The 21,456-nt window shown below is 46.0% G+C and overlaps 2 protein-coding genes across 8 annotated transcripts in view; both read left to right on the top strand.

Moving 5' to 3' along the window:
* The window catches only part of TMCC1 (transmembrane and coiled-coil domain family 1), a 111,570-nt gene that overhangs the window by 13,894 nt on the left and 76,220 nt on the right, over positions 1 to 21,456 (top strand). For 5 of the 7 annotated variants that reach the window (XM_051788865.1, XM_051788859.1, XM_051788864.1 and 2 more), the window contains exon 2: positions 1,778 to 1,835. The gene's annotated coding sequence lies outside the window, so the exon portion shown is untranslated. Of the gene's footprint in view, positions 1 to 1,777; positions 1,836 to 19,146; positions 19,276 to 19,387; positions 19,825 to 21,456 lie in introns of those variants that run through there. The other 2 variants (XM_051788860.1, XM_051788863.1) reach the window with 2 other exon arrangements.
* Positions 13,709 to 18,383, top strand: LOC127471516 (skin secretory protein xP2-like; the record flags this gene model as incomplete). Its single annotated transcript, XM_051788473.1, has 3 exons — positions 13,709 to 13,818; positions 13,976 to 14,100; positions 14,156 to 18,383. Coding segments are annotated over 3 exons (1,122 nt in total), but the record flags the coding sequence as incomplete, so codon positions are not given.

Raw genomic sequence — 21,456 nt, forward strand, 5'->3', positions numbered from 1 at the left:
ATCCTCTTGGATATTTACTGAATTGTATTTCTTGCGATGGCTGCAAATCTAAGCTGTTCTGTCTGAACTTCTTCTTGTTAGCAGTGCTGTAAATTAGGAATGACTTGTTTGCTAACAGAAATAGAGGCAAATCAGCTCTTTTATTTTCTGTGGAAAATGTAAAAGCACAGCTTATTTAGATCACTCCTCCCAGTTTGTTCCTTGAATTGGACTACTCATGCAGAAAATGACAGAGATGGGTATCAGTAATAGGTGGACAACTCACTCTCTTCCCATGTGATCCTTCCTAACATGCAGCTTTTCCTGCATCACAACAGGTAGTTTACCCTGCAGGAAGATATGTTGTATTTTTGTGAGAGGTATAATTCCAGCTTCTCTTCATCTTGATTTTAACAACATCGAAGTGTCAGAGTCGGTACAGCCACAGTGATCTTTAGATGTATAGTTTTACAAGGGAGGCAAGCTTTCAGGAATACAAACCTTTCTTAGACCTGAGGAAAAGCATTCATGTCTGAAAGTTTGTCTCTCTTAGGACTTAAAAAGGACTTATGATCCCCTAGAACTGTCAGCTTTTCACGGCTATAGACATCACTAAAATAAAAGAAGCCTCAGAGTTTTATAGTTTTGCAAACATGGAAGTGTTGAAGCTTAATTTTTTGAATTCATTGAAACTAATAGAAAATCCTTTGAGGAAACAATATATAGAGAAAGTAGGCCTTCTGTTTTAAATAATGAATAGAATGAGTATTGAATGAGATGAGAACATTAATTTCTGTGTGGGGAAAGTCTTAATAGAATTACTGAGTAAATTCCACATGGAACACGTACACAGCTCCCCTCACCAATTTCAATCCATAACGGGAAGGCTATTGTATTAGAAGGAAAGGGGAGTATCCCACACAGCATTAAAACTGTTGTCAAAAGGTGTATAAATAACAGGTTGCTTGTATTGGCTAAATAGTTTTGTTATTTCCTAAGGAAGCAAATACAAAGCACTATGACATTAATACCACATACTGGTTTACTGACAGATTTTTCAATATTAAACAGCATATTATGAAGCCAGAACTTGGCAGGTTTAATTGTATACTTAGGAGTCAGATTAACTCACATTTTGTTCCTTCTGGGATGGTGGCAATTTGGAATTAAAGATCTCAATGGATTCATTGTGGTGCTCCTTTATTTTGTAATTATCTTCACAATGTTTATGCAGGGTCATTTCTATAGTTTTCCAGTCGAGAACCCTGTTATTTGGAAAGAAAGTGCCCATCTTCAGAAGGAGTATCACTGTACCCTGTTTCTTGTTGCAGGCACAGTCCAGGATCTTTCAAACCAAATAATGTCACTTAATGAAACAAGACCCTATCCCTCCAGGCACCAAAAAACTCCAGCTGCCCAGCCTGTCGTTTTATCACAGTTGCTAATGACAGAACTCAAGAGCTTCTTGTTCACTTCCAACAGGGAATTAGTCACTGGGCAAAGCAAATTTACAGCTCAGTTTACCTTGCCAAAATACAAGAATAGATTCAGGGAAATTTGATTTGGTTTGATAGAAAACATCCAGTTTCCTTTCAAAAGAAAGTTTGACTCACACTGTCAGGTAATTTTACTAATTTTACTGGGTTTTACTAATGAACTGTTCCTGTCTTTTTTTTTTTTATTACCTTTATTTGTCTTAGTAGTTACTAAGTTACTTGATCTGCTCATTTTGTGATGGCTTATATTTGTTCACCATGTTATTCTTCCTGCAGTAAAATTAGTCATTTTGTCTTTTCAGCTTCTGATTTTTAAGAGTCCTCTAGCACAGCAACAGTGAAGATCAGAGTCCTGTTATGGTAAGTACTATACCAAAGTAAAACTGAAACTGTCTATCCCAAGAGAGTTAGAATGAAGTCTAAATGTATATATATACAGCTACATATGCACCTACACCTATCATACTTCTCTACATTCACCTGAAGGTGTATGAAATGATTGATCAAGCAAGAGGGTGGAGTAATCATGTCAGTTGTGCTGGGCATAAATGTAATATTTCAAGAGTTCTAGTAGCTGTAAATCAGCATCAAGACATTGAGGGCCAGATTACAGTTGATTTGTGAGCTTTGCTGCAGTATTGCAAAAGGACGTGGAAGAAAGAAGACAGTCATTTTATCCTGGCAAGAATTTCCTCCTCTGTATAAGAAAAGGCTTATAAGAAAGCTGGTCACTTGCCATCATCAGAAGGATGGAGACATCTGCAGGAATCTGTCCAATTCCAGCATGGGCCATTTATGGGAAGGTTTTAGCAAATAGTAGTGATACAGTTTACAGTTTCTGGTACCGTCCATTAGTCCCAGTGTGTCTGCAGAGCTTGTGGCAATGAGAATAGTTAGGGGTTTTTTAATTCCATCACTTGCAACCATCACTACTGACACCAGGGAAACTGGAAGCTGTTAGAATCCAAGCCTTCAGTGTACCAAAGATATGGATTAGTGGAATCAAAGGTGTGGATTGGTGGAATCAAAGATGTGGATAAGTGGCTAGAAGTCAACTGAGAAATGCTACGGCCTGTACTTGACTAACCACAGAAGCCACCAGAGATCTAATACAGTGCTGATGTTTGCATTGTGCAGAGCACAACAGGTCAGGAAGTGCCTTCTTTGGTGGGTTAAGTGAATTACCTGGTTAATATGAGGGAAGTTCATAGAGCAGTCAGTGTAGAGCTGTTCCTCTGCCCAGTCGTTGAAGATTGATGTGCAACTGAGAAAACTGGAGGGGGAGGAAGGAGATCCCCACAACCAGTTGTTCAAGTAAGATGATTTTGATATTGTACTGTGAGCTACATAATGACAAAGACCTTTATGTAATTTGCATCTTTATAACTTTCATAGTCATTGTAATAACAATAGGCTTTTCCACTGGTGCTTAATGGGTTTGTTTACAAGCAAACAGTGTGAGGTGAGAATCAGTCAGTATTCAGCTGCCATTTGGGGGCGGAGATTATTATTAAAGCTGTTCCATCGGCCAAATATTAGACATCATACTTGAGCGGACCATAAAGGCACATATGTGGTCAGTGAGGTCCCTGCTGAGACCAGGGGTAGTATTGACTTTTAGAAAAGGCTTCTGTGATGTTCTTGTGGATTGCTCTTCACGTCTGTCCAGCTGGCACACTCCATGCATACCAAGGGAAGCTGAGTGAATGAACATGTAGCGCTGGAGTAAAGTTCCTTGAGTCATTTGATACTTGCTTCTGCTGAGAAGACTGTGAGGCACAAAGCCTATATGCCTCTCAGCTCTTTTCTCACTGCCTTCCCCCTGGGTCTTTTGAGCTGAGCCTGAACATGAACAAAGATGCATTTAAAAGTAGTTAGGCGATGGTTTGCAGACACAAACTACAGCAGCTGTTTTATTTTTATAAGCACCAAGCTGGGAGGCCACATGGTTATTTGGTTGAGTCTGAGAACTGGGACAGCTGATTCTATTTCTGTCTCTCCCATCGAATTGCTCTGTGACTGTCAGTGGCACATTAAGGCAGAAATCCAGCTGTAGTTAAAATCAGAGTCAGATTTTTCATAGATGATTACTGACGTTAGGTAGACTGTAAATACCTGAGTTTTGTGTTCCTTGTCCACAAATGAGCAGTACTGATACGATACAGTGACTTTTGATGCTTGCGATGTGCTTTGAAAGTCACAAGTCATGATGAGAGAAGTAAAAATTCTTGTTTATATTTGGGTGGGATTTTTTAAGGAGCAAGTAGAATTCACCAAGCCCAGTTGGCCTGATGTGCGAATTTAAGTCAAGAAAATGGTAAATAGAAAACTCATGTTTGATTGGACTCCGATTAAGCTTTGTTGTGACCAGTTGTGATAAGAACACAATTATACATTATATGTATGTATATAATAAGTATCAGCAATTTCACAGGATTCTTTCTGCAAATATCTGATGACTTCAATACACAGTTTTCTCCTCCAGATTTCTTGTTTTCCTTGTCTATAGCTGCTGTCAGATTTGAAATGTTCTATGTTGGCATCTAAATGGTATGATCAAATTCTAGAATGCACTCCTGGAATGGCTGGTGATGGTCTTCATAGCCTTGAATGTAGAGACAGCTGTAATGCATCAGTGATTTTCAACTTTGGTATGAGAGAGTGCAGGGATTGGAATGACTTCAAAGGGATGAGAAAAGCACATTAGTAAAAGCAATCCTTTTGTTAAATTTTCTCTGTGATGATCTATAGGTCACCTAGAAAATGCTTACAAATCTAGAAACTGCAAAAAAGTAAAGCAACTAGAAAAAGTAAAAAAATCCTCCTGGGAGTCACTTTCAGACCTGCATTTCCATGACAGATTTAGAGACCACCGTGCAAGATGAGGAGTTAGAACTTTCATAACATTACATTTCTATAGCTATTATTCAAAAATATGACCCAATATTTTGACATTTGAAATAGCTTATCAAGGCAAAGAAGCTGACAGACTGTTTTTAAAACACCTTCTGGAAGATCTCAGCAGTAATCTGTGATTATTTCTGAGCTTCCACTGCTCCTGTTGAGTAAATGAAGCTCAGGTCTTATTGTATGGACAGATTATGAAAATGCCAAGGATTGCCTGATAAGCAGGTAGTGCCATTGATCACTAACTGTACTTAATAAACACAGTACCATTGTCATTTGAAAACCAAATTATCTCTAAGACAACGTCAGGGTAAATCTGATTGACCTTTTACAACTACTTATGCTTTTATTGGAAAACAGTAACTCCATCTTCATTAGAATCAATTCCAGTTCTGCTTGGGGCCGGGTATAGAGCAAAGTAGTTGCATGGGAAGGAGGAAGGCATGTAGCAGTTTTCTTTACTTGATGGTAAAACCTGTAATGGGGAACTGGAAATCACTGCTAAATGGATGCTAAGTTAAGGATACCTACACCTGTGAGTGTGTTATGTAGTTCATCTGGAACTGAGCTATATTAAGTGTTTCACACCTCTCGCTTGCTTCTGTCAGTGATGGTCCAGCTGCTCTTTAGCATGGTGCAGTGAGAAGAATCAGCCCAGCTCACTGCTCTGTCCTTAGTTCTGAATGCCTTTGTTGCCTCTCTGACAGACAGGAGTAACTCTGATCTATCTAAGCATGAGATCTTCACAGAATGCTGCAAAATGAAAAGTTCTGTACATCCCTTATCATTTCTGCCTGCAAGTACATCACCCCATGTTCAGGGGCTGCCAGGTCTTCCAATAGTAAAAAGGGTGTTTTAGGCTTTTGAGTCAAGACTGGTGTGAGACCTTGTGTAAATTTAAGAACAGAGATAATCCTGCAGAGAACTGCTTAAAGGTGTTTACATTTGGCATTTCTGTTTCCTGTCTGTAGTGTGAGATGAGTGCCTAACTTAGAAAAAAAAAATGTGGGCAGGAGTCACAAAAAAATATGAAATTCTCCACTTAAAGTGCTAAAACCCCAGTGTTGACGACAGGCAATGTGAGTTTTGCCCTCTGGAAGCAAAACGTAGCATGTGTCTTGTGGGGGCTAGAACCTGTCAATGGCTGATACCCCAAGAGTAGACTTTACCTTAGTGTTAAATAGGGCATTTCATGCAGCATAGGTGTAAAATGGCTTCAAGTCCAGAGATCAGAGTCTTGCAGGAGGCACTTTCTGACACGCAGGCTGCCTGGGACAGGCATTAAGTCTGTCCCAGCCAGACCCTGTGCAGCAGTGGTTGCAGAGGAGCTATGAACTGTTTGTAAAGAGGGCTCTGAGTTAGCAAGTCCTTTTTCTGGCATGGACAAAGAAGCCAGTTTTCCCAGTCAAGCCAGGTGCAATGTGCTCATTCTGTAGTGGACTTAAATTGCAAGGTTATTGAGTCCTTTTAGCCTTGGGTAGCTGCAGACTACTTAATTACAAGGTCAGTGGTCTACAGTAGTAAAGAGTTTGGGGACCTCATGAGGTAAAACAGCATCTGATTACACAATAAGTCATGATTTATTTGGACTTCTGCTTCAGAATCTAGACTACATGGTGTTATTGTTTGGACCTTCCTACTATAATAATTTAGCAGTCTGCAGGACTACAAATTTTGTTACCACTGAATTCTGCTGTTCAGAGTTTTCAGCTGCCTGGCAAATTGACAACACAAAAAATCAAAACCAATGTAATGACCATGAATTTACACTTAAGTGATGAAATTTTCAAAGGGTTATCCTTCCCATTTAGACACAAAGGAAGTAACCAGATTTGTTCAAGTAGTTGTTGTCTTGGGCACTTTGGTCTTTTGAAGATCTGACAAAACATGTAATAGTGGCAGCCTCTAGGTATCAGATACCATCCTCTCTGTGTATGAGAGCAGAAGCAGAGCCCTACTATAGCATGTGAATCAACTTTAGCCCTTGAAATTGTATCACAGAATAAGTCTGTGATTTTAGCAGAATTTAGGTGCTGTCTCCTGGAAACCCAAGTGAAAAGATGAAGTTAAATGAGTGATATTGTGCCATCTTATTTGTTTTGCCAGAGGTTGCTAAAGGTCTTTAGTTATTTAATGTTTATCTGCTTCAGAAAACATATTAATGTCCTTGATCACATCCATTCTTCAAAGACACTGAGATAAACAAATGTCTCATGAAGTGACTGCCCATTATTTTTTCTGCGATATTTGAGGGTGGGAGAGGGATCAAATGAAGTTGGTATTTAGTCTCAAAGGAAGGTTTCTTTATAGTGATGCTAAAAAAAATAACTGTTTTATGAAGCTTAGAAGACCTTGGAAGAAGTTTCCTCTCAAAAAAATCTTTTAAGTGCTACAGCAGTTGGTAAATTCTCTGTTTTAAATTGTCACCAGCAATGTTTTGTAGCCCAGCAGAATTGAATTTCTCCCCGTCAAATCTGCCTTGATTTCAGGTTCAAGACTGAATTACGGGTGAGGTTGAGGCAATAATTTCAATGCAGTTACATTGTAGATGAATTTGCTTTTTAAAAAAATTTAAGATAAAGGTTAAGTGGCATGAGGCTAGAAGTATAGGGTGGGGTTTTGTTTGTTTTCTTGCCTAGGAAATAGTCTATTAATTGTTTCTGGTCCAGTCTGGAGTAAATTTTGTATCTGGTAGGCAGCTGCAACTCCTCTGTTCGTTGGTGTTGCTTCCCAGGATTTGGGCTGTGGTGGCTGTAGCAGGTGACAGAGCTAGGGAGGTACTGCTGTTGAGGAATCCACTGGGTGCAGGTGACTCGAGGGGCAGCTGCAGGGAAGCTGCAGTTTGAACTTTGGAGGTGAGAGCCCGGCAAGAGGCTGTGAACTGCCAACCTTCTGCATAGCAAAGAGCCCAGGGTCCTGTGGCATAACCAGGTGAGGGACATTCAGAGACATGGCAGGAGCCAGTGACCCCCAGACCTTGGGCACAGGCAAGTGAGGGACACTCGGGGACATGGCAGGAGCCAGTGACCCAGGTTTTCCCCTGTTTAGACTGGGAGGGTATAAAAGCCCAAGGGTTCCTTTGTCCAGGGGTCCCTCCTCCGAGGCACCAAACTCCAGCTGTTATTTTGTTAGTTATTGCACCAAGGATCAGGGCATCTGACTCTGTGCTGCAGGAAACCTGAGGTGGAGCCAGTGAGGAAACGCGGTCTGACTGTGTGAGTGTGGGGGGAGCAGCTGTGCAGGGGCCTGGGTGCCAGCTCAGGGGGTGCCAGCATAACTGGGAGCTATAGCCATTCTATAATCTTTAATATTAATAAATTAATATTGTCCTCGTGTTATTGAATTTTCAGCATCCCAACGATGCTGGAAGTTTTCCAACCAGATGTGCTTTCTCCAGGGTCCTTGAAGCTGCTTCGAAGTACAACTTCATTGCAATTCATTGGCAATTCTCCTGGTTCTCAGAAGTGTAAGAGTTTAGGCTTGACTTGTTCAAACTCATATTTTTCTTATTCTAGTAATGTTGGCACAAACCCTGTAACCTGTCTACCAACGGGGACAGAGCACAAATAACACGCAGTTTGTGTTTTTAAAGAGACTCATGTATCCAACTAGGGAAAAACAATCAATGACCATTTAGATGTTTCTGACTGAACAAGATGTCTTTAAATTAAGTCTCGCATCTCAGACTTGAAAACAAGAACACTCTGATTTCCTAATTTAGCCACTAAAGAGCAGAGAAAGGAGTTTGATTGAGTTATTTGGCCAGGTGACATATATACTTCCACCAGGGTTCTTTGGCAGGGGAGCATTTTTCCTCCAGGCATCTGTCACAGTGAACAAACTGCCTTTAGGGGAGCAGAAAGACTGGGGAAAAGACTAAAATACTCAATTGGTGACCTTGTAACTAAGCAGCAGTTCATGATAGTTCTCAGATTTTTTTCCTTGGTTCAAGAAACTCACTAATTTTAGAACTAATTGTTGATGCAAGGAACAGAGCACAGTCACACAGCTGGAGGCATAGAGGGTAGAATAGGGGCAGCTGGTTTTAGACCAGCATAATCTGTGTTACAGTTAACCATAATCAGATCTAATTGCACGTAATCACTGAAAGGACAGTCTCATTCTTTCTTCCTATCCATACCACTCCGTATTCTTGCTTGAATAAATTTTAGGGACTGCTCAACCCCAGTTGATTTAATTTAACATACTGATCAGATGGATCAAGAAGGGTCGGAACTTGGCACAGGGCTAGGCATTCCCAGGACACAGACTGAAATGCTACTCTGCTTTCATCCTCATGTAGTAAGACCTGCTCACTGCAAGTATTTCTAGGGTTGCAAGAAACTGTTGATCTCTGCTTATTTTGTCAAGGATGGGTGCTGTGTTTACCTGCTTATTTAGAAAAGAGCTGGATAAACCATATGTACTAGTATTAGGAATTAAAAGCCTCTTGGACCTGCTACTCATTTGAGCCACAAAAGGGGAGCTGCCAAGTTGCTCTCATAAATATCAGAAAGTTAGATCTTGTATGGAAATAAGAGCCAGAGTGATTAAGAACTGATTTGCAAAGCAAGCAAGGATTACAAACTTGTTTGTTTTCTCACACCTGCTCTCCCCTTCAATAGTACAATAAAGCAAGATGTAGCTAATGCACCTTCTCCCAAATTGGATAATGTACTCAAGGGAATATGAGGCTTTGAAGATCACATCACCATTTGCCCAATTATACCTAATAACAACACATTGTTCCTGCAAAACGTGTCTATTCATTGGTAGGTTACATTTCCTTTCAGCCTTCTACCTATTGATCCACTGGTACTTCATATAGAACAAACTTCTTTGTTGGCAAGTCATGTTTATGAGACTAAAAAAATCATTTATGTCACGTTCTTAACATCTCGCCAAGTCAGCGAGAGGAAAAGCTTCTTGTATGGAGCATGACAAATTTTTGCAATCTTTGTAAAACAAAGCAATAAACAGAATTGTCTGTATGGTTTGGACTATACAGATCATTCATGTTCTGTCTTCACTATTTCTTTGTGTGCTTTCTGTTTTTATTTCATAAAGCATCTTCAACTATGTGAAGAAGGTGTCTGCACTACAAAGCACTTAGAGTAAATGATTATTTAATCTTGAACTCCAAGTAGGTATATACTCCATTACAGAAAATGAGATGTTTGCTAAGCAAAGCTGCAGCATCATGAAACTCGAGGTATATTTACTTGAGGTTTTTTAGTGGGAGTAGAAGGACTTGAAGAAAGCTGGTGAAATGATATATCCCTAATTAAAACATTTTTATGTCTGTCTTCTGTGAACATTCATGACTATGAGTACAGTCTGATAAGTAAGGGCAGGTTGGATTCTGGTTGCTCTCAGAAATTATCTCCTGAGTTACTCTTACTAGTTGTAAACTGCAACAAAAGAAACAGTTTTTTACAAATGCGGAACCATTTTATGACTTCACAGTTGTCACAGTAGCTCACTACTGTGATTCAGCACTTTCTGGTGGGATTAACCTCAAGCCACTGCTGTGGATTCCAGAACCTTGCATAAGTGAAAAAAAGCATCCTTGCCATTTTCAAAAGTAATCCTGATTTTACCTGGCCCTAACTGCAGTGTAGTTCCATGGCCGAGGAAATAGTTTCAGTATTGGCCATCATGCTAATTCGGTTTTCACTAAGTTCCCCCTGGAACCCGCTATGGAACATGAGCATTCCTGTTGCCCCTCCTGTTCCTTGTCCCAGCTCTTCCCATGGGATAGTTGGAGCTGGTTCTAAACTTGGGTGATTTTATTAGGTCTCTTCAATTAGATGAACTTCAAGACTGAACATCACACCCAGCCAGTACGTCTTAATAAGTCAGGCTCACTGCTTGAATCCATTTTGTCTCCTCCACAGACTTTATTTTCTGCATGCATCCTCAGAAGGATGGCAAACCTGGCAGGTTTTACTTACCTGAAAACATGTTTTTTCTCTCCCACTGTATGAGAACTGGGAGTTCAGCACTCAGTGTCACAAAGAGAGAAACTCATTACGCCACCAAATCATTCCTCCCAAGCTGTCTGTCTGCATATTGATCCCTTGATCTTAAGTAAACCCTGTAGTTAATCATAATTACTCTGGAACATCTCATTCCAGTGACTGGATCAATGTCTTTAATGGCCTCCTGCTGTGTGTACCTGTCATGCCTGGCCACCTCTGTGTCACCTGCTGTTGGAGTCCAGTGCAATAACCTGCCGTGGTGGTGAGAATGCTGTCAGCCCCTTCCCACTCACTTGGGGCTCGGCTAGGACACAGCATGAGGCCTCAGATGCAGGGCATTTGTAATGAATGTCCCTGTGAACTCCACGCTGTTCCTAATGCCCAGCTGGGACATTTCCCCCCACGTCTCAGCCAGTCAGGCCTAATGGCTGTGGGATGCTTGTCATGAACCTGCTTTGGGCAGAAATACAGATAAACATATCCAAGTTTCCCTTTTCATCCAGAGGCTCAGAGTAAAGCAGAGAGTAATGAATCCAGGGGCTCACTGAAGGACAGAGGACCAGGAGGTGAGCCGGGCAGGGGCCTCCCAGTACAGCACCTGAGTGCACACCTGTGTGCAGGGAACAGGGCTTAGGGTGGCAGCCAGGGCCAAGCAGAGCATCGGGGCAGCTGGTGTTGATAAGGTCCAGCCAGAACATCAGTCCACGGGTCAGGGTCAGGTCTAGTGACAGTAACCAGTCAGCTGATTGCCAGGCGGGTCTGTATGCCAAGGCAGGTGATGTGGGCTTGGTAGACCTGGCCACAGCCTCTAGGCCTCTCTTGTTTGTCCTGCTCAGGTGCTGGAGGAAGCCTGACAGCTGTGCTATGGTGTTCAGCTCCTGGCTCTTCATCCTTTAGTGAGCAGCCAGCCCTTGCTGTGCCCTGGCAGTGACTGTGGAAAGCTTTTACTCTTTTTACCCTTTTCCCTCCTTCTCCCATTGTAAAACATGAAGCTTAGGGATGAGATCTGAGCAGTCAGACAATTTTAAAGCAGCAGTTGCAAAACAGAATGGTGCTCTGTTGCCTGCTTACCCAGAGTTAGACATGTGCTAATCTTAAATTATTTCTGAATCTTTCTGATAGACAAGGCCAGTTGCGTGTTTGTTATGCACAAAGCTTAGTCATTCAAAAACTGTCAAACAAGGCTGGGTTTTCTGTGGGACTTCTTAGGTTTCTCAGGGGTGTGGTTTCTTCTTTCTATACTATTTTGATGATACATATCCCATCTTGTTTAGATGTGATTATAGAGAAGCCAACTATATTTGCTATAAATTTCTGTAAGACCTACTATAACTAGATCTAGTATAACTTAGGAAAACTTGTAAGTGCTGATGCTTCCCACCAACTTCAATGGTTTTAGCACACTTACACACCTAGAGAGTAAGAAATATTTGGATATGCCTTAGAAGTGTAAACACATAAATCTGTAATGGTAGTGCAGGAAAAGCTTTATAGAAAGTATAAATAAAATTTAAAAATGCATCCGACCTCATATTCTCTTAGTCCTCTTCACCTGAAAGCAAAGTGGCATTCTTAGATGATAGCTTGGAGCCTGAAAGAAATAAGCTACAATAGAATTTTGTTCTCAGGGAAGGGTGTCAGCTGGGAATTTGTCCTCTTAGCTGTATTATAAACAAGCTGTCTTTGTATGCTAGTAAAGTACCTCTAATGAACACAGGGCAAAAATTTTAAGGTATGCTTTAAAACAATTGCAAGTGGATTTGTAGTACATTACTTACCTGAAAGTCAAGAACTGAGCTTGCCCCAACACGTTGTTCCCATACTCTGTTCTTATGATGTTATTTTACTGCAAGCTTAATTCCACACAGATAATGAATTGGAGTGCCTCAAAGGTAATTTTAGGTTAATGCACTGGAATTGAACTACATAGTATTGCATAGCCTTTGTGCAGCAGTCTGTATAGAAGCCAGTTAAGTGCTGTAAAACTTGGTGCATCCCTAGATGCTGTAAACTGATCAAGGTTAAAAGTGGGGTGGACAGCTTTTCAAAAGAGCTTCTGAGCACTTCTTTATTTAGCGTAGAAATGAACTGTCACAGCCCTTTTTATGCTACTGAAACAACCACTTGTACTTCCCTGAAGCCTTTATATGAGGATCTTGTCTTTTACAAAAGCAAATTTTGTTATTGCTAGTTAGAAATACAGAAAACTGAGTTACAGCAAGGTACCGTGACCTCATTCCTATCTGTAGAATGCAATTTTAATTCTGGATTTAAATATTCCAAATTCAGGTGTTACCATCCATATCAGAAGTTGATAACCTGAATTCACCATGAAATCCATCATTAGTTGCTCACCTCAGGCTGTCTCTTGGTTCCCCAATACTCTGCACGTCAGGACACACAGTGTCCTGTGTCCATAATGCAGCTCTCAAGCTAGTCTTACTCCCTTGTTCTCTCTCATACAGACAGCTAAAACAGAAGACAGGGGAAAAAAGTGGAAAACAAGGACTTCCTGCGTTTTTGCATTTCTTTTTTTCCCAGCCTGATTTGTGCTTCTAGACATACTGAATATTCAGCTCACAGAGTAGAGCCAAAGCCAAGCCTACCCCCAGCAGTCTCTTGAAAACTGAGAGAACATGCTCGGTACAAGTCTGTCCTTCACAGCCTGTTCCCTGAGCCAGCTCATGTGGCCTGAATAACTCAAAGGCCTGCAGTTTCCACATTTTAGCTGTATCTCAGCATTTTAGTGGATAAAATGTTCTTGGGTATTTCAACTGAAGTTTGAAAAGAGTTTTGTAGGGAAAAAAATTATGCAGAAACATGTTTGTGAATTTATAATAGTCAGATTTGATTATTGATTTCTAACTGACCTGAGTCTCTCCATGTTTCCTAAATCCATCCTAGCACAAAATTGGTTTGAATAAAACCCTGCTTTTACTAACCACTCCCCTCCCCATTTGTGTAATTCAGTGTTACAAGCTCAGCTCCTTGTAGCCCCTTTGTGGATATGAGGTGTGAGGCAGGACAGACGTGTAGATGGCAAGAGCAGCTGCTGGCAAGAGAGTGCAAACAGGCAGCAAAGTCCCTGTGGCCCTTCCAAGGATGCACACAGTCACTTTGAGTGATGCAGTGCTGTTGGGTGTTTACAAGGGTTCAGACTAATGAGTGGTATATTAACATTTGATTAATTGTACTGCATTAGAGAGGCAGTATGAACTCCAGGAGCAGGAGCAGGAGCAGTGCCTGCCCACTCCTTTCTCTGAGAGGGGGACACCACTTGGTTACCCGGTCTGAGACATGCTATGTTTTATTCCACCTGCAGATCCAGCCTGCATGGGGCCCTGAAACCTCTGCTATGATGCAGCTGTACTGTGTGCCCCACTTCTACAACAGAGAGACCGATGCCGGTCCCAGTGCCGGTGCCAGTCCCAGTGCCGGTGCCAGTCCCAGTGCCGGTCCCGGTCCCAGTCCCAGTGCCGGTCCCAGTCCCAGTCCCGGTCCCAGTGCCGGTCCCGGTGCCGGTCCCAGTCCCGGTGCCGGTCCCGGTGCCGGTCCCGGTCCCAGTCCCAGTGCCGGTCTCAGTGCCGGTCCCGGTGCCGGTCCCAGTCCCAGTGCCGGTCCCGGTGCCGGTCCCAGTGCCGCTCCCGGTCCCAGTGCCGGTCCCAGTGCCGGTCCCAGTGCCGGTCCCAGTCCCAGTGCCGCTCCCGGTCCCGGTCCCAGTCCCAGTGCCGGTCCCGGTGCCGGTCCCAGTGCCGCTCCCGGTCCCAGTGCCGGTCCCAGTGCCGGTCCCAGTGCCGGTCCCAGTCCCAGTGCCGCTCCCGGTCCCGGTCCCAGTCCCAGTGCCGGTCCCGGTGCCGGTCCCAGTCCCAGTGCCGCCCCGGTCCCAGTGCCGGTGCCGGTCCCAGTCCCAGTGCCGCTCCCGGTCCCAGTCCCAGTGCCGCTCCCGGTCCCAGTCCCAGTGCCGCCCCGGTCCCTGTCCCCCCCCCCCGCCCTCAGGGCCGGCTCTGCCGCCGGCGGGTCCCAGCTCCGCTCCCCGGGCCGGGGCGCTGGCGCCCCCTGCCGGCCGTGCCGCGTGCAGGCGGTGCCGCCCCGGGTGTCCCTGCCCGGCCCTGCCCTGGGTTCAGCCCCCGGCGCGGAGCCGACACGCGTGGGACACGAGTCTGCCCTTGGCTCCGATTGCCGGGCGCCTCCCGGGGCGCACGCAGTGCAAGGTGTGGGTATCCACTCGCCGTGGAGGTGCCCCCCCGCTGTGGGTGCCCATCGGCCGGTGGGCGCTGCTGTGCACGGGAGCCCAGGCTGCCCGCGGCTCGGCGCGGGCCCGGGCACGGGCCAGTGAGGTGAGACCGAGGGAGCCCGGGTGCTGTGAGGAGCTGGCACTGCTGGGTAAAAGGAGATTGCACTTGGTTTACGCTCGCACTCCTTGCAGCCGCTGTGCCTCACCAAGGGGAAAAGCTGTTCAGGGTTTCACTCTAGCGCTCTGCAGAGTGCTGGGAATCCGCGGCAGTCCAGTCACAGAACAAGGACGCCTGCAGGTGTACACAGCAAAGTGTTGTGCGAATCAGCTGTGGGGCCTAGGTGTGTTCCCTGCTGATGCTGAGCATTTTGCTGGCCTGGGCCTCTGCCCTCTGAGCCTCAGGCTCTCTATACTTGGAGACTTCAGAAAGGTGTTTTTAATATAACACCTCCATCTGCAGTGGGGGTTGATTGTATTTATCTAGCTCAAGAGCAGTGATATGAGGCTGACTTGCTTAGAAATGCCACACAAAAAAGACTAAATTTTTTTTTAACATTTGCATTAATTGCTTTTCTTTTATTAACTTCTTTGGCTGCATTGGAGCACTTACAGGAGACAGCATTTTGCAAATGGGAGTACATTTTTCATTATATTATTGCATTACACCATTATCTATAAAGTGTATCCTTCAAGTTATAACAAGCTGTAATTCCATTGAAGGCTCCCTAGGATTTCTGGACCACGAGAGAGCAAAGCTGCAGCAGTTTAGTCAGAGGAGCCAGAAAATCAAATTACAGCCCCTTTAATAGTCAGCTGGGGATATACTCTTCCTCTGAGATAGCCCAGGCTGGAGTAAGTGTCTCTGCTATGCTGGAACTGGATGGATTGTACCTTTTAAGGACATTTCAAGCCATAGTAACTATTCAGAACCAACTTTGGCATCGCTGCCCTTTCCTGCTCTTTTGACACAGAGGTTAGAGCCAGTGGTGTTTGACAGTGAGAGGTGGGTTTTCCCTGCTCCTTGGGAGGTTGTGCTTTACTTTGGGAGCCACAAGGAACAAAAATCACCAAGTACCCAGAGAAAATGTTTGCTGAAGCTGAAGGTATCTGCTGCCTCCAGGACCTCTGGAAGCCAGGTGCTGGCTGATGGTTGGTAGGAAGTGTGTTTGCTCACAGCGCAGTGAAAGGACCTCGTTGCTCTGTGCCGAATATGGCAGATGTTGCAGCTCTGCCCTACTCTCTTGCTAGTCTTCGAGCTTGGCATGTGTCACTCTCACTGCAGTCTGTAACTGGCCTGTTTCACTGATGGGTGTGGGATGCAACACTCAGCTCAGTTGGAAACACAGAAATGTAGTGGTACTTGAAGCTTGATTTGAACTCTGCTGAAACATATCAGCCAGCTCCCTGGGACAGAGACATGGCCCAGCTCTGCTGCATTACAACAGTCTCTGGTCTGGGGGGTTGTGAGTTATTCGTACATGTACCTGGAGAATTTCAAAGCAAAGCACTGTTACTACTCTTGGACTTCTGGATATAGCCTGAATGGAGTCCCACTGAAGCACTTCCTGCTGATTCTTGGCCCTTAAATCATTCTAGCTCTTTGGGATTTGGAAGTTTTAATAAAAATGACTCCGTTGTGTTGGCCCTGAAGGGAAATGGGGCCCAAGAAAGCTGATTAATATTCAAAGATCACCTTGATCTTGCTTAATATTCAAGGATCTTTTTAGCAAACTCCTGACCACTGTGCTGCTCTCTGTACCTCCCAGGTGATGGCTTGTTTTCAGAGAAGCTCTGCAGGCTGACTCATTTTTCCTCTTCCTCCTTTTTTTAATGGTGAGCTTTGCAGCTCAGCATGCGTTATTCCTGCTGTGACAGCAAAAGGAATGTTGTTCTGCCTGCTGACATTTTGGTTAGAGCATACCAATGAGGGTTAAAAGATAGGCCAAAGCAGCTGCCATTGTTCTCAGTGTTCTTGAGCAGGTTTAATGTTCTGCTGTAATTCTTATTTTCAACGAATGTATACAGTTTATTCCTGCTCTTGGGCAACTGCTAGTATGACTAGAATTTGTCAGAGAGCGATAACTTATTTAACCTGAACAGCTTTAAAATTATTCTCCTGTCTTTCAGTATGCATTACTTCATTGCATATCTGCTGTAGCACTAATGCATGACAGGCATGTGATATGAGAGACGACAGAGTGAGAGCACATCTTCTAGAACTTCAGATCTCAATCCATAAGGATGGCAAAGTGTTCATGCTCATATTTCAATAGAGGGTTACAGCAAATTCTATGTTTCTGCAATCAAACTTCATAGAACCACAAAATTATTTGGGTTGGAAGGGACCCGAAATATTATCCGGTCCCACCCCCTGCCATGGGCAGGGACACCTTCCACTAGCCCAGGTTGCTCCAAGCCCTGTCCAACCTGGCCTTGGACACTTCCAGGAATGGGACAGCCACAGTTTCTCTGGGCAACCTGTGCCAGGGCCTCCCCACGCTCACAATAAGAAAATTTTTTTGCCCTTACTAGAAAAATATTGAATTCTCCCCACACAAAATTCTGTGTTAGTCACCTCCGTGTGAGCAGGGCGGCCCTTCAGGGGACAGATCGAAGTATGGAGCTTCCAGGCTGCACCTAAGGACGTGTGGCCAGCATTTACATCCAGTCTCACTGACTGATGACTACATATGAGAAGAGAAGCTCTGGCACCTGGTGTTAGTCACCAGATTAGTTATTATTGGGTCAGAACCAACTTGGGGGGAGTGGTGTATGTGTGTGGAGGAAGGGATGGGTCTAATCTCACAGAGGTGGGGTGGCATCGTATGCCTTATGGCAGCCTCTAGAGCCTACATGGGGAAGCCCCAGAGTAGCTGTCAGTCACAAACAGCCTGAGAAAACTATAACAGCACAACTCCTGGAGCCCCTCACCCAGCTCAGATTGGCAGGGACAGTGAAGACACTGCCCCTCACCCTGACCTGGAACCCCAGAGTGGACAGTGGGTCAGAGGCCCCACCTGGGGGGTTTGCTATAGGGACCAGAGAATAAAACCAAGGGCATGTGTTTGCCTCATGTCACAGCCCTGCCACTGAATTTGAGAGCTGGTTTTCTACAAGGCTTCTATGGCAGCTATATAATCCATCTCTCCTTTCTCCTTCACTCTTCTTGATCCCTTTGCTTCTGTCTCTCTGCTCCTTTCTTGATGCTTGGGGTGATTTGGAGCTGGAGGGATTGGATCTTGATTTAAGTGTTGTGGAATTCGTTGAATTTTGCCTTAAGTGTTGTTCCTTTACTGGATTTTGACTTAAGGGTTGTGGATTAATAATGTATGTTGAATCTGTATTGTAGTGGAACATTTTTGTCTAGCTTGTGTGGTGTCCTTTTGAACTTTGGCCAAATTCCCTTATTTATTCCCCTAAATTATTAAAGAAATTTTGTGGGAACAAGCCCGTGGCTTATTTTCTTGATGCTCTCCCGAGGTATCAAAGAATCTTATATTTATATATTAAAGTAAAACTCATAGCCAATCCCACGAGCCAGCAGCTCCCAGGGTTGGAGTGTTACACCTGGCCTGTGAGCAACACTGCCAGCAAGAAGATGCTGGGAAGGCATTGGCTGTTGTAATTAATTCTTGAGCTTTATGTGAAAAAATGTAAGAAGTAATGAGCACTGGTTTGAAATAAAAGTCAAGTTGTGTAAGTTCCAACTTTTTGCAGCCAAATCATAGAATCATAGAATCAACCAGGTTGGAAAAGATCTCTGAGATCATCAAGTCCAACCCTTGATCCAACAACGCATTAATTGCATCAGACAAATACAGATCAAGGCAAATTTCTCATTGAACCAGCTTCCAGAAAGGGTGCAGCCTTCTAAAAATACCCAAGCATGTCACCTCAGGTGATACTGCTGCGACAGAGGGACCGTCCTGATGGCTGATGCACCGTCTGAGACGAGGTGAGCGGTGTCTCTGCAGAGCACACACCTGACACTGCTCCATAGAAACGCGGGTGGGAGGCAGAGGCAGCTGGTCAAGGAGCTTCCGAAACACACACCGTACCACAACCCCGGTGCCAATTCCCTACGGCAAACTGGAAGGCACAGTTTGCAACTCAGTGCCGCCGCTGAATCCTTCGCAGAGCCCCTCAGCGGTGCCGCCACCAGAGAGAGCCCTTTCTTCAGGGCTGTGACAGAGCTGTGTGAGGATGACACACCAGTGTGGGAGTGACACACCAGTGCTGGGGTATCGGGGCTTAAGCCGAGCAGCCACACAAGGGGGCTCAGCTGTGCCTGCGGGGCCGGGCCCGGCGGGAAGGGACTGCGGGAGACGAAACAGGAGAGTCGGGAAAAAAACATTCCTGGAGGTGCGAGCAGCCCGCCGGTGCCGCAGCACGGGGACCGAGAGCCGCCCCGCGGGCAGGACCCGGAGGGGCGGGAGGGGAGCTGGGCCCAGAGATGGGAATGGGAAGGGGACCGGGACCGGGACCTGGACAGGGACCTACTGCGCGGCCCCGGCGCGCACGCGCTGTGGGCGCGGCCATGCCCCCGCAGGCCACGCCCCCGCAGGCCCCGCCCCGCGGTGACGCCGCCGCACGCGCCCGGCCCCGCCCCACGCGCGACGTCGCGCGGCCGGGCCGGGCGGTGGCGGCGCGCGGGGATGGAGCGGCCGCCGCTCGGCCGGTGAGTGACCGGCACACCGGAGGCGGGAATGGAGCGGGAGCGGGGCCGGGAGCGGGGCGGGGGTGCACCCGGGTCCGCGGGACGGGGTGAGGGGACCTCGCCGGGCCGGGCCCTGGCTGCGCCTGTCGCGGGAGCCTCCCCCGCCCTCAGATCCGCCGCTCGGCCACGCTCTCCCGCCACCGCTGTCCCAGTCCTGCGGCCGGTTCGGGGTCGCGGCCCGGGGGGCAGGGCCCGGGCGGCGTGAGCGTCGGGGCCGCGCTGGCCTGGCCTGGCCTGGCCTGGCCTGTGCGGAGGCACTGCCCGGCCCGGCGGCGGCGAGCGGTCCCCCGGCCCCTTCCGCCATCCCCGCGGCCTGCGCGATCCCCCTGGTCCCTTCGATCCCCCGGCCCCTCCGGGGGCGGCCCCGCGCGTCTATGGCCGGTGCTGTGGATTCGGGAGGCGCCACCGCGGCCCCCGCGCTGGTTCGGCGGTGGCTGAGGCGTGTGTTCACCGATTCCTGCCCGCTTTGGCTGTCTTTGATGAGATCGTTAAGACAAGAATTATTTCATGGTGAGCTCAGATTTTGCCAGTTTAAAAGCAGGTTGTCGGGAACAGGCCCCTAAAGTAAAGAACTTAAGATGTAAAGCAGCAACTTCAGAGCATTCCAAGTACCAAAAGTCAGAGAGTTGGAGTTGATGCTGTGTGTGCGATCTGTGTGTGCAGCTGCTGCCACCAGTGGTACAGAAGCACCTGATGTATGAAGCTTGTACTGCGGGTGGAGGCATTGCTTTCACAACAGGACTCTATCAGTAAGGATACTTAAGGAGGCTTCTTGGTGAGCAGAAGGTGTAGAGGTGTGAACTGAAGGTATAAGATCTGAGTGGAAGCCTAGAGGAGAAAGAGGGTAATTAACTGCCATCAGAAGGTAACTAGCATCAGAAAGTGTCCATCATCCACAAACCTTAAAATCAGGTGTTTCTGCAAGGTGGAAGCCCTTAGTAACAATCCAGGCTACAGGTGTGGCCACTGAAGTAGTGATGCCTTGACCTGAGCGAGTGCCACAGGCTTCTCCTGATCCTGGGGAGCGAGCAGTGCTGTTCCTGCTGCTCACTGCCAGCTCTGTCTTACACGAGGTTAACACATGGCAGGTGACTCTATGTTTGGTCACAGGACAATCCTCCTCCTAGGGTAGGTTCTTTGTCCATCTGGAAGTGTCTGGAGGCAGGGGAAGCCCAGTGTACTCACTGGGAGGACTATTCCTGTCTTGGTGCTGGGGGACTCTCCCCTCTCTTGTCTGGGGACAGTGGGGTTCTCCAACTTGCAGGACTTGTGCTGCTCAGCAACTTCACAGCCTCACAGGGTTCCTGCATCAAATGGACAAGTTTATTGGAGCTTTCGTATCCACTGTGTCCAGTTCAGCTACCTGATAAACCCACCCAGGCGATCTGGAAGATCCAAAATATGGAAGCAAACTGAAGATGGAGGAAGATCTGCTTTGTGGGGATTTTGCACTAGAAAGAAATTGCAACTTCAAGTTCTTTAAATTTTGAGGCTTCCCCGCATCCATCTACCACATAAAAGTTGCTGAGTTTGTTTTTTTAAGCAATTCTGTTGTCATGGTTTGGGCTCTCTCACATCTTACTTAATCATAGCTAAAGTTCCAATAATTAAAACCTGCATCTAACTCAGATACAAAAGAGAAATCATTGGAGGACTACAAGTTTTGGTTTTGTGTGTTTAGAGAGATGCTTTCTGTGGGAAATGGGTTGTATCTAGCAAGGCAGCTCCTCTTCTGCTTTGGTGATTGGCTTGTGCCTGGCTGGGGCTGTACTGCAGGCAGGCAAACCTCGTGTTAGTGTCTTGTCTGGTCTTTCAGAGAATTGTTTGTGAACCATTCAAAAACAGCTGGCGTGATAACATCTCGGGCTGGGTTTCTAGGAATTTTTGCTTAGAGCTCTGGGGGAGGAGTCTCTCCTGCTGGGGAGTGCAGTTCTCTGGTGTGGTGTGTTCTCAGTCCGTTCCACAGCTGTCGTCTGCTGGCGAGAGCTGGGCTTTGGGACAGGGATTCACCAAGTGTAGGCTGTTGCTCAGGTGAGCTGGCAGAGTGGCTTCCCCTTGACAGACCTTGAGTCTCCTCACCTCTGAAACATGGCAAGTGGTTCTCCCTCTGCCTGTCCCCTGAGGCCTGATGAGAGCTGGTTG

The sequence above is a fragment of the Manacus candei genome, unplaced genomic scaffold (assembly GCF_025592945.1).
Source record: "Manacus candei isolate 608988 ecotype Guabito, Panama unplaced genomic scaffold, ASM2559294v1 h1tg000025l, whole genome shotgun sequence".
Lineage (NCBI taxonomy): Eukaryota > Metazoa > Chordata > Aves > Passeriformes > Pipridae > Manacus > Manacus candei.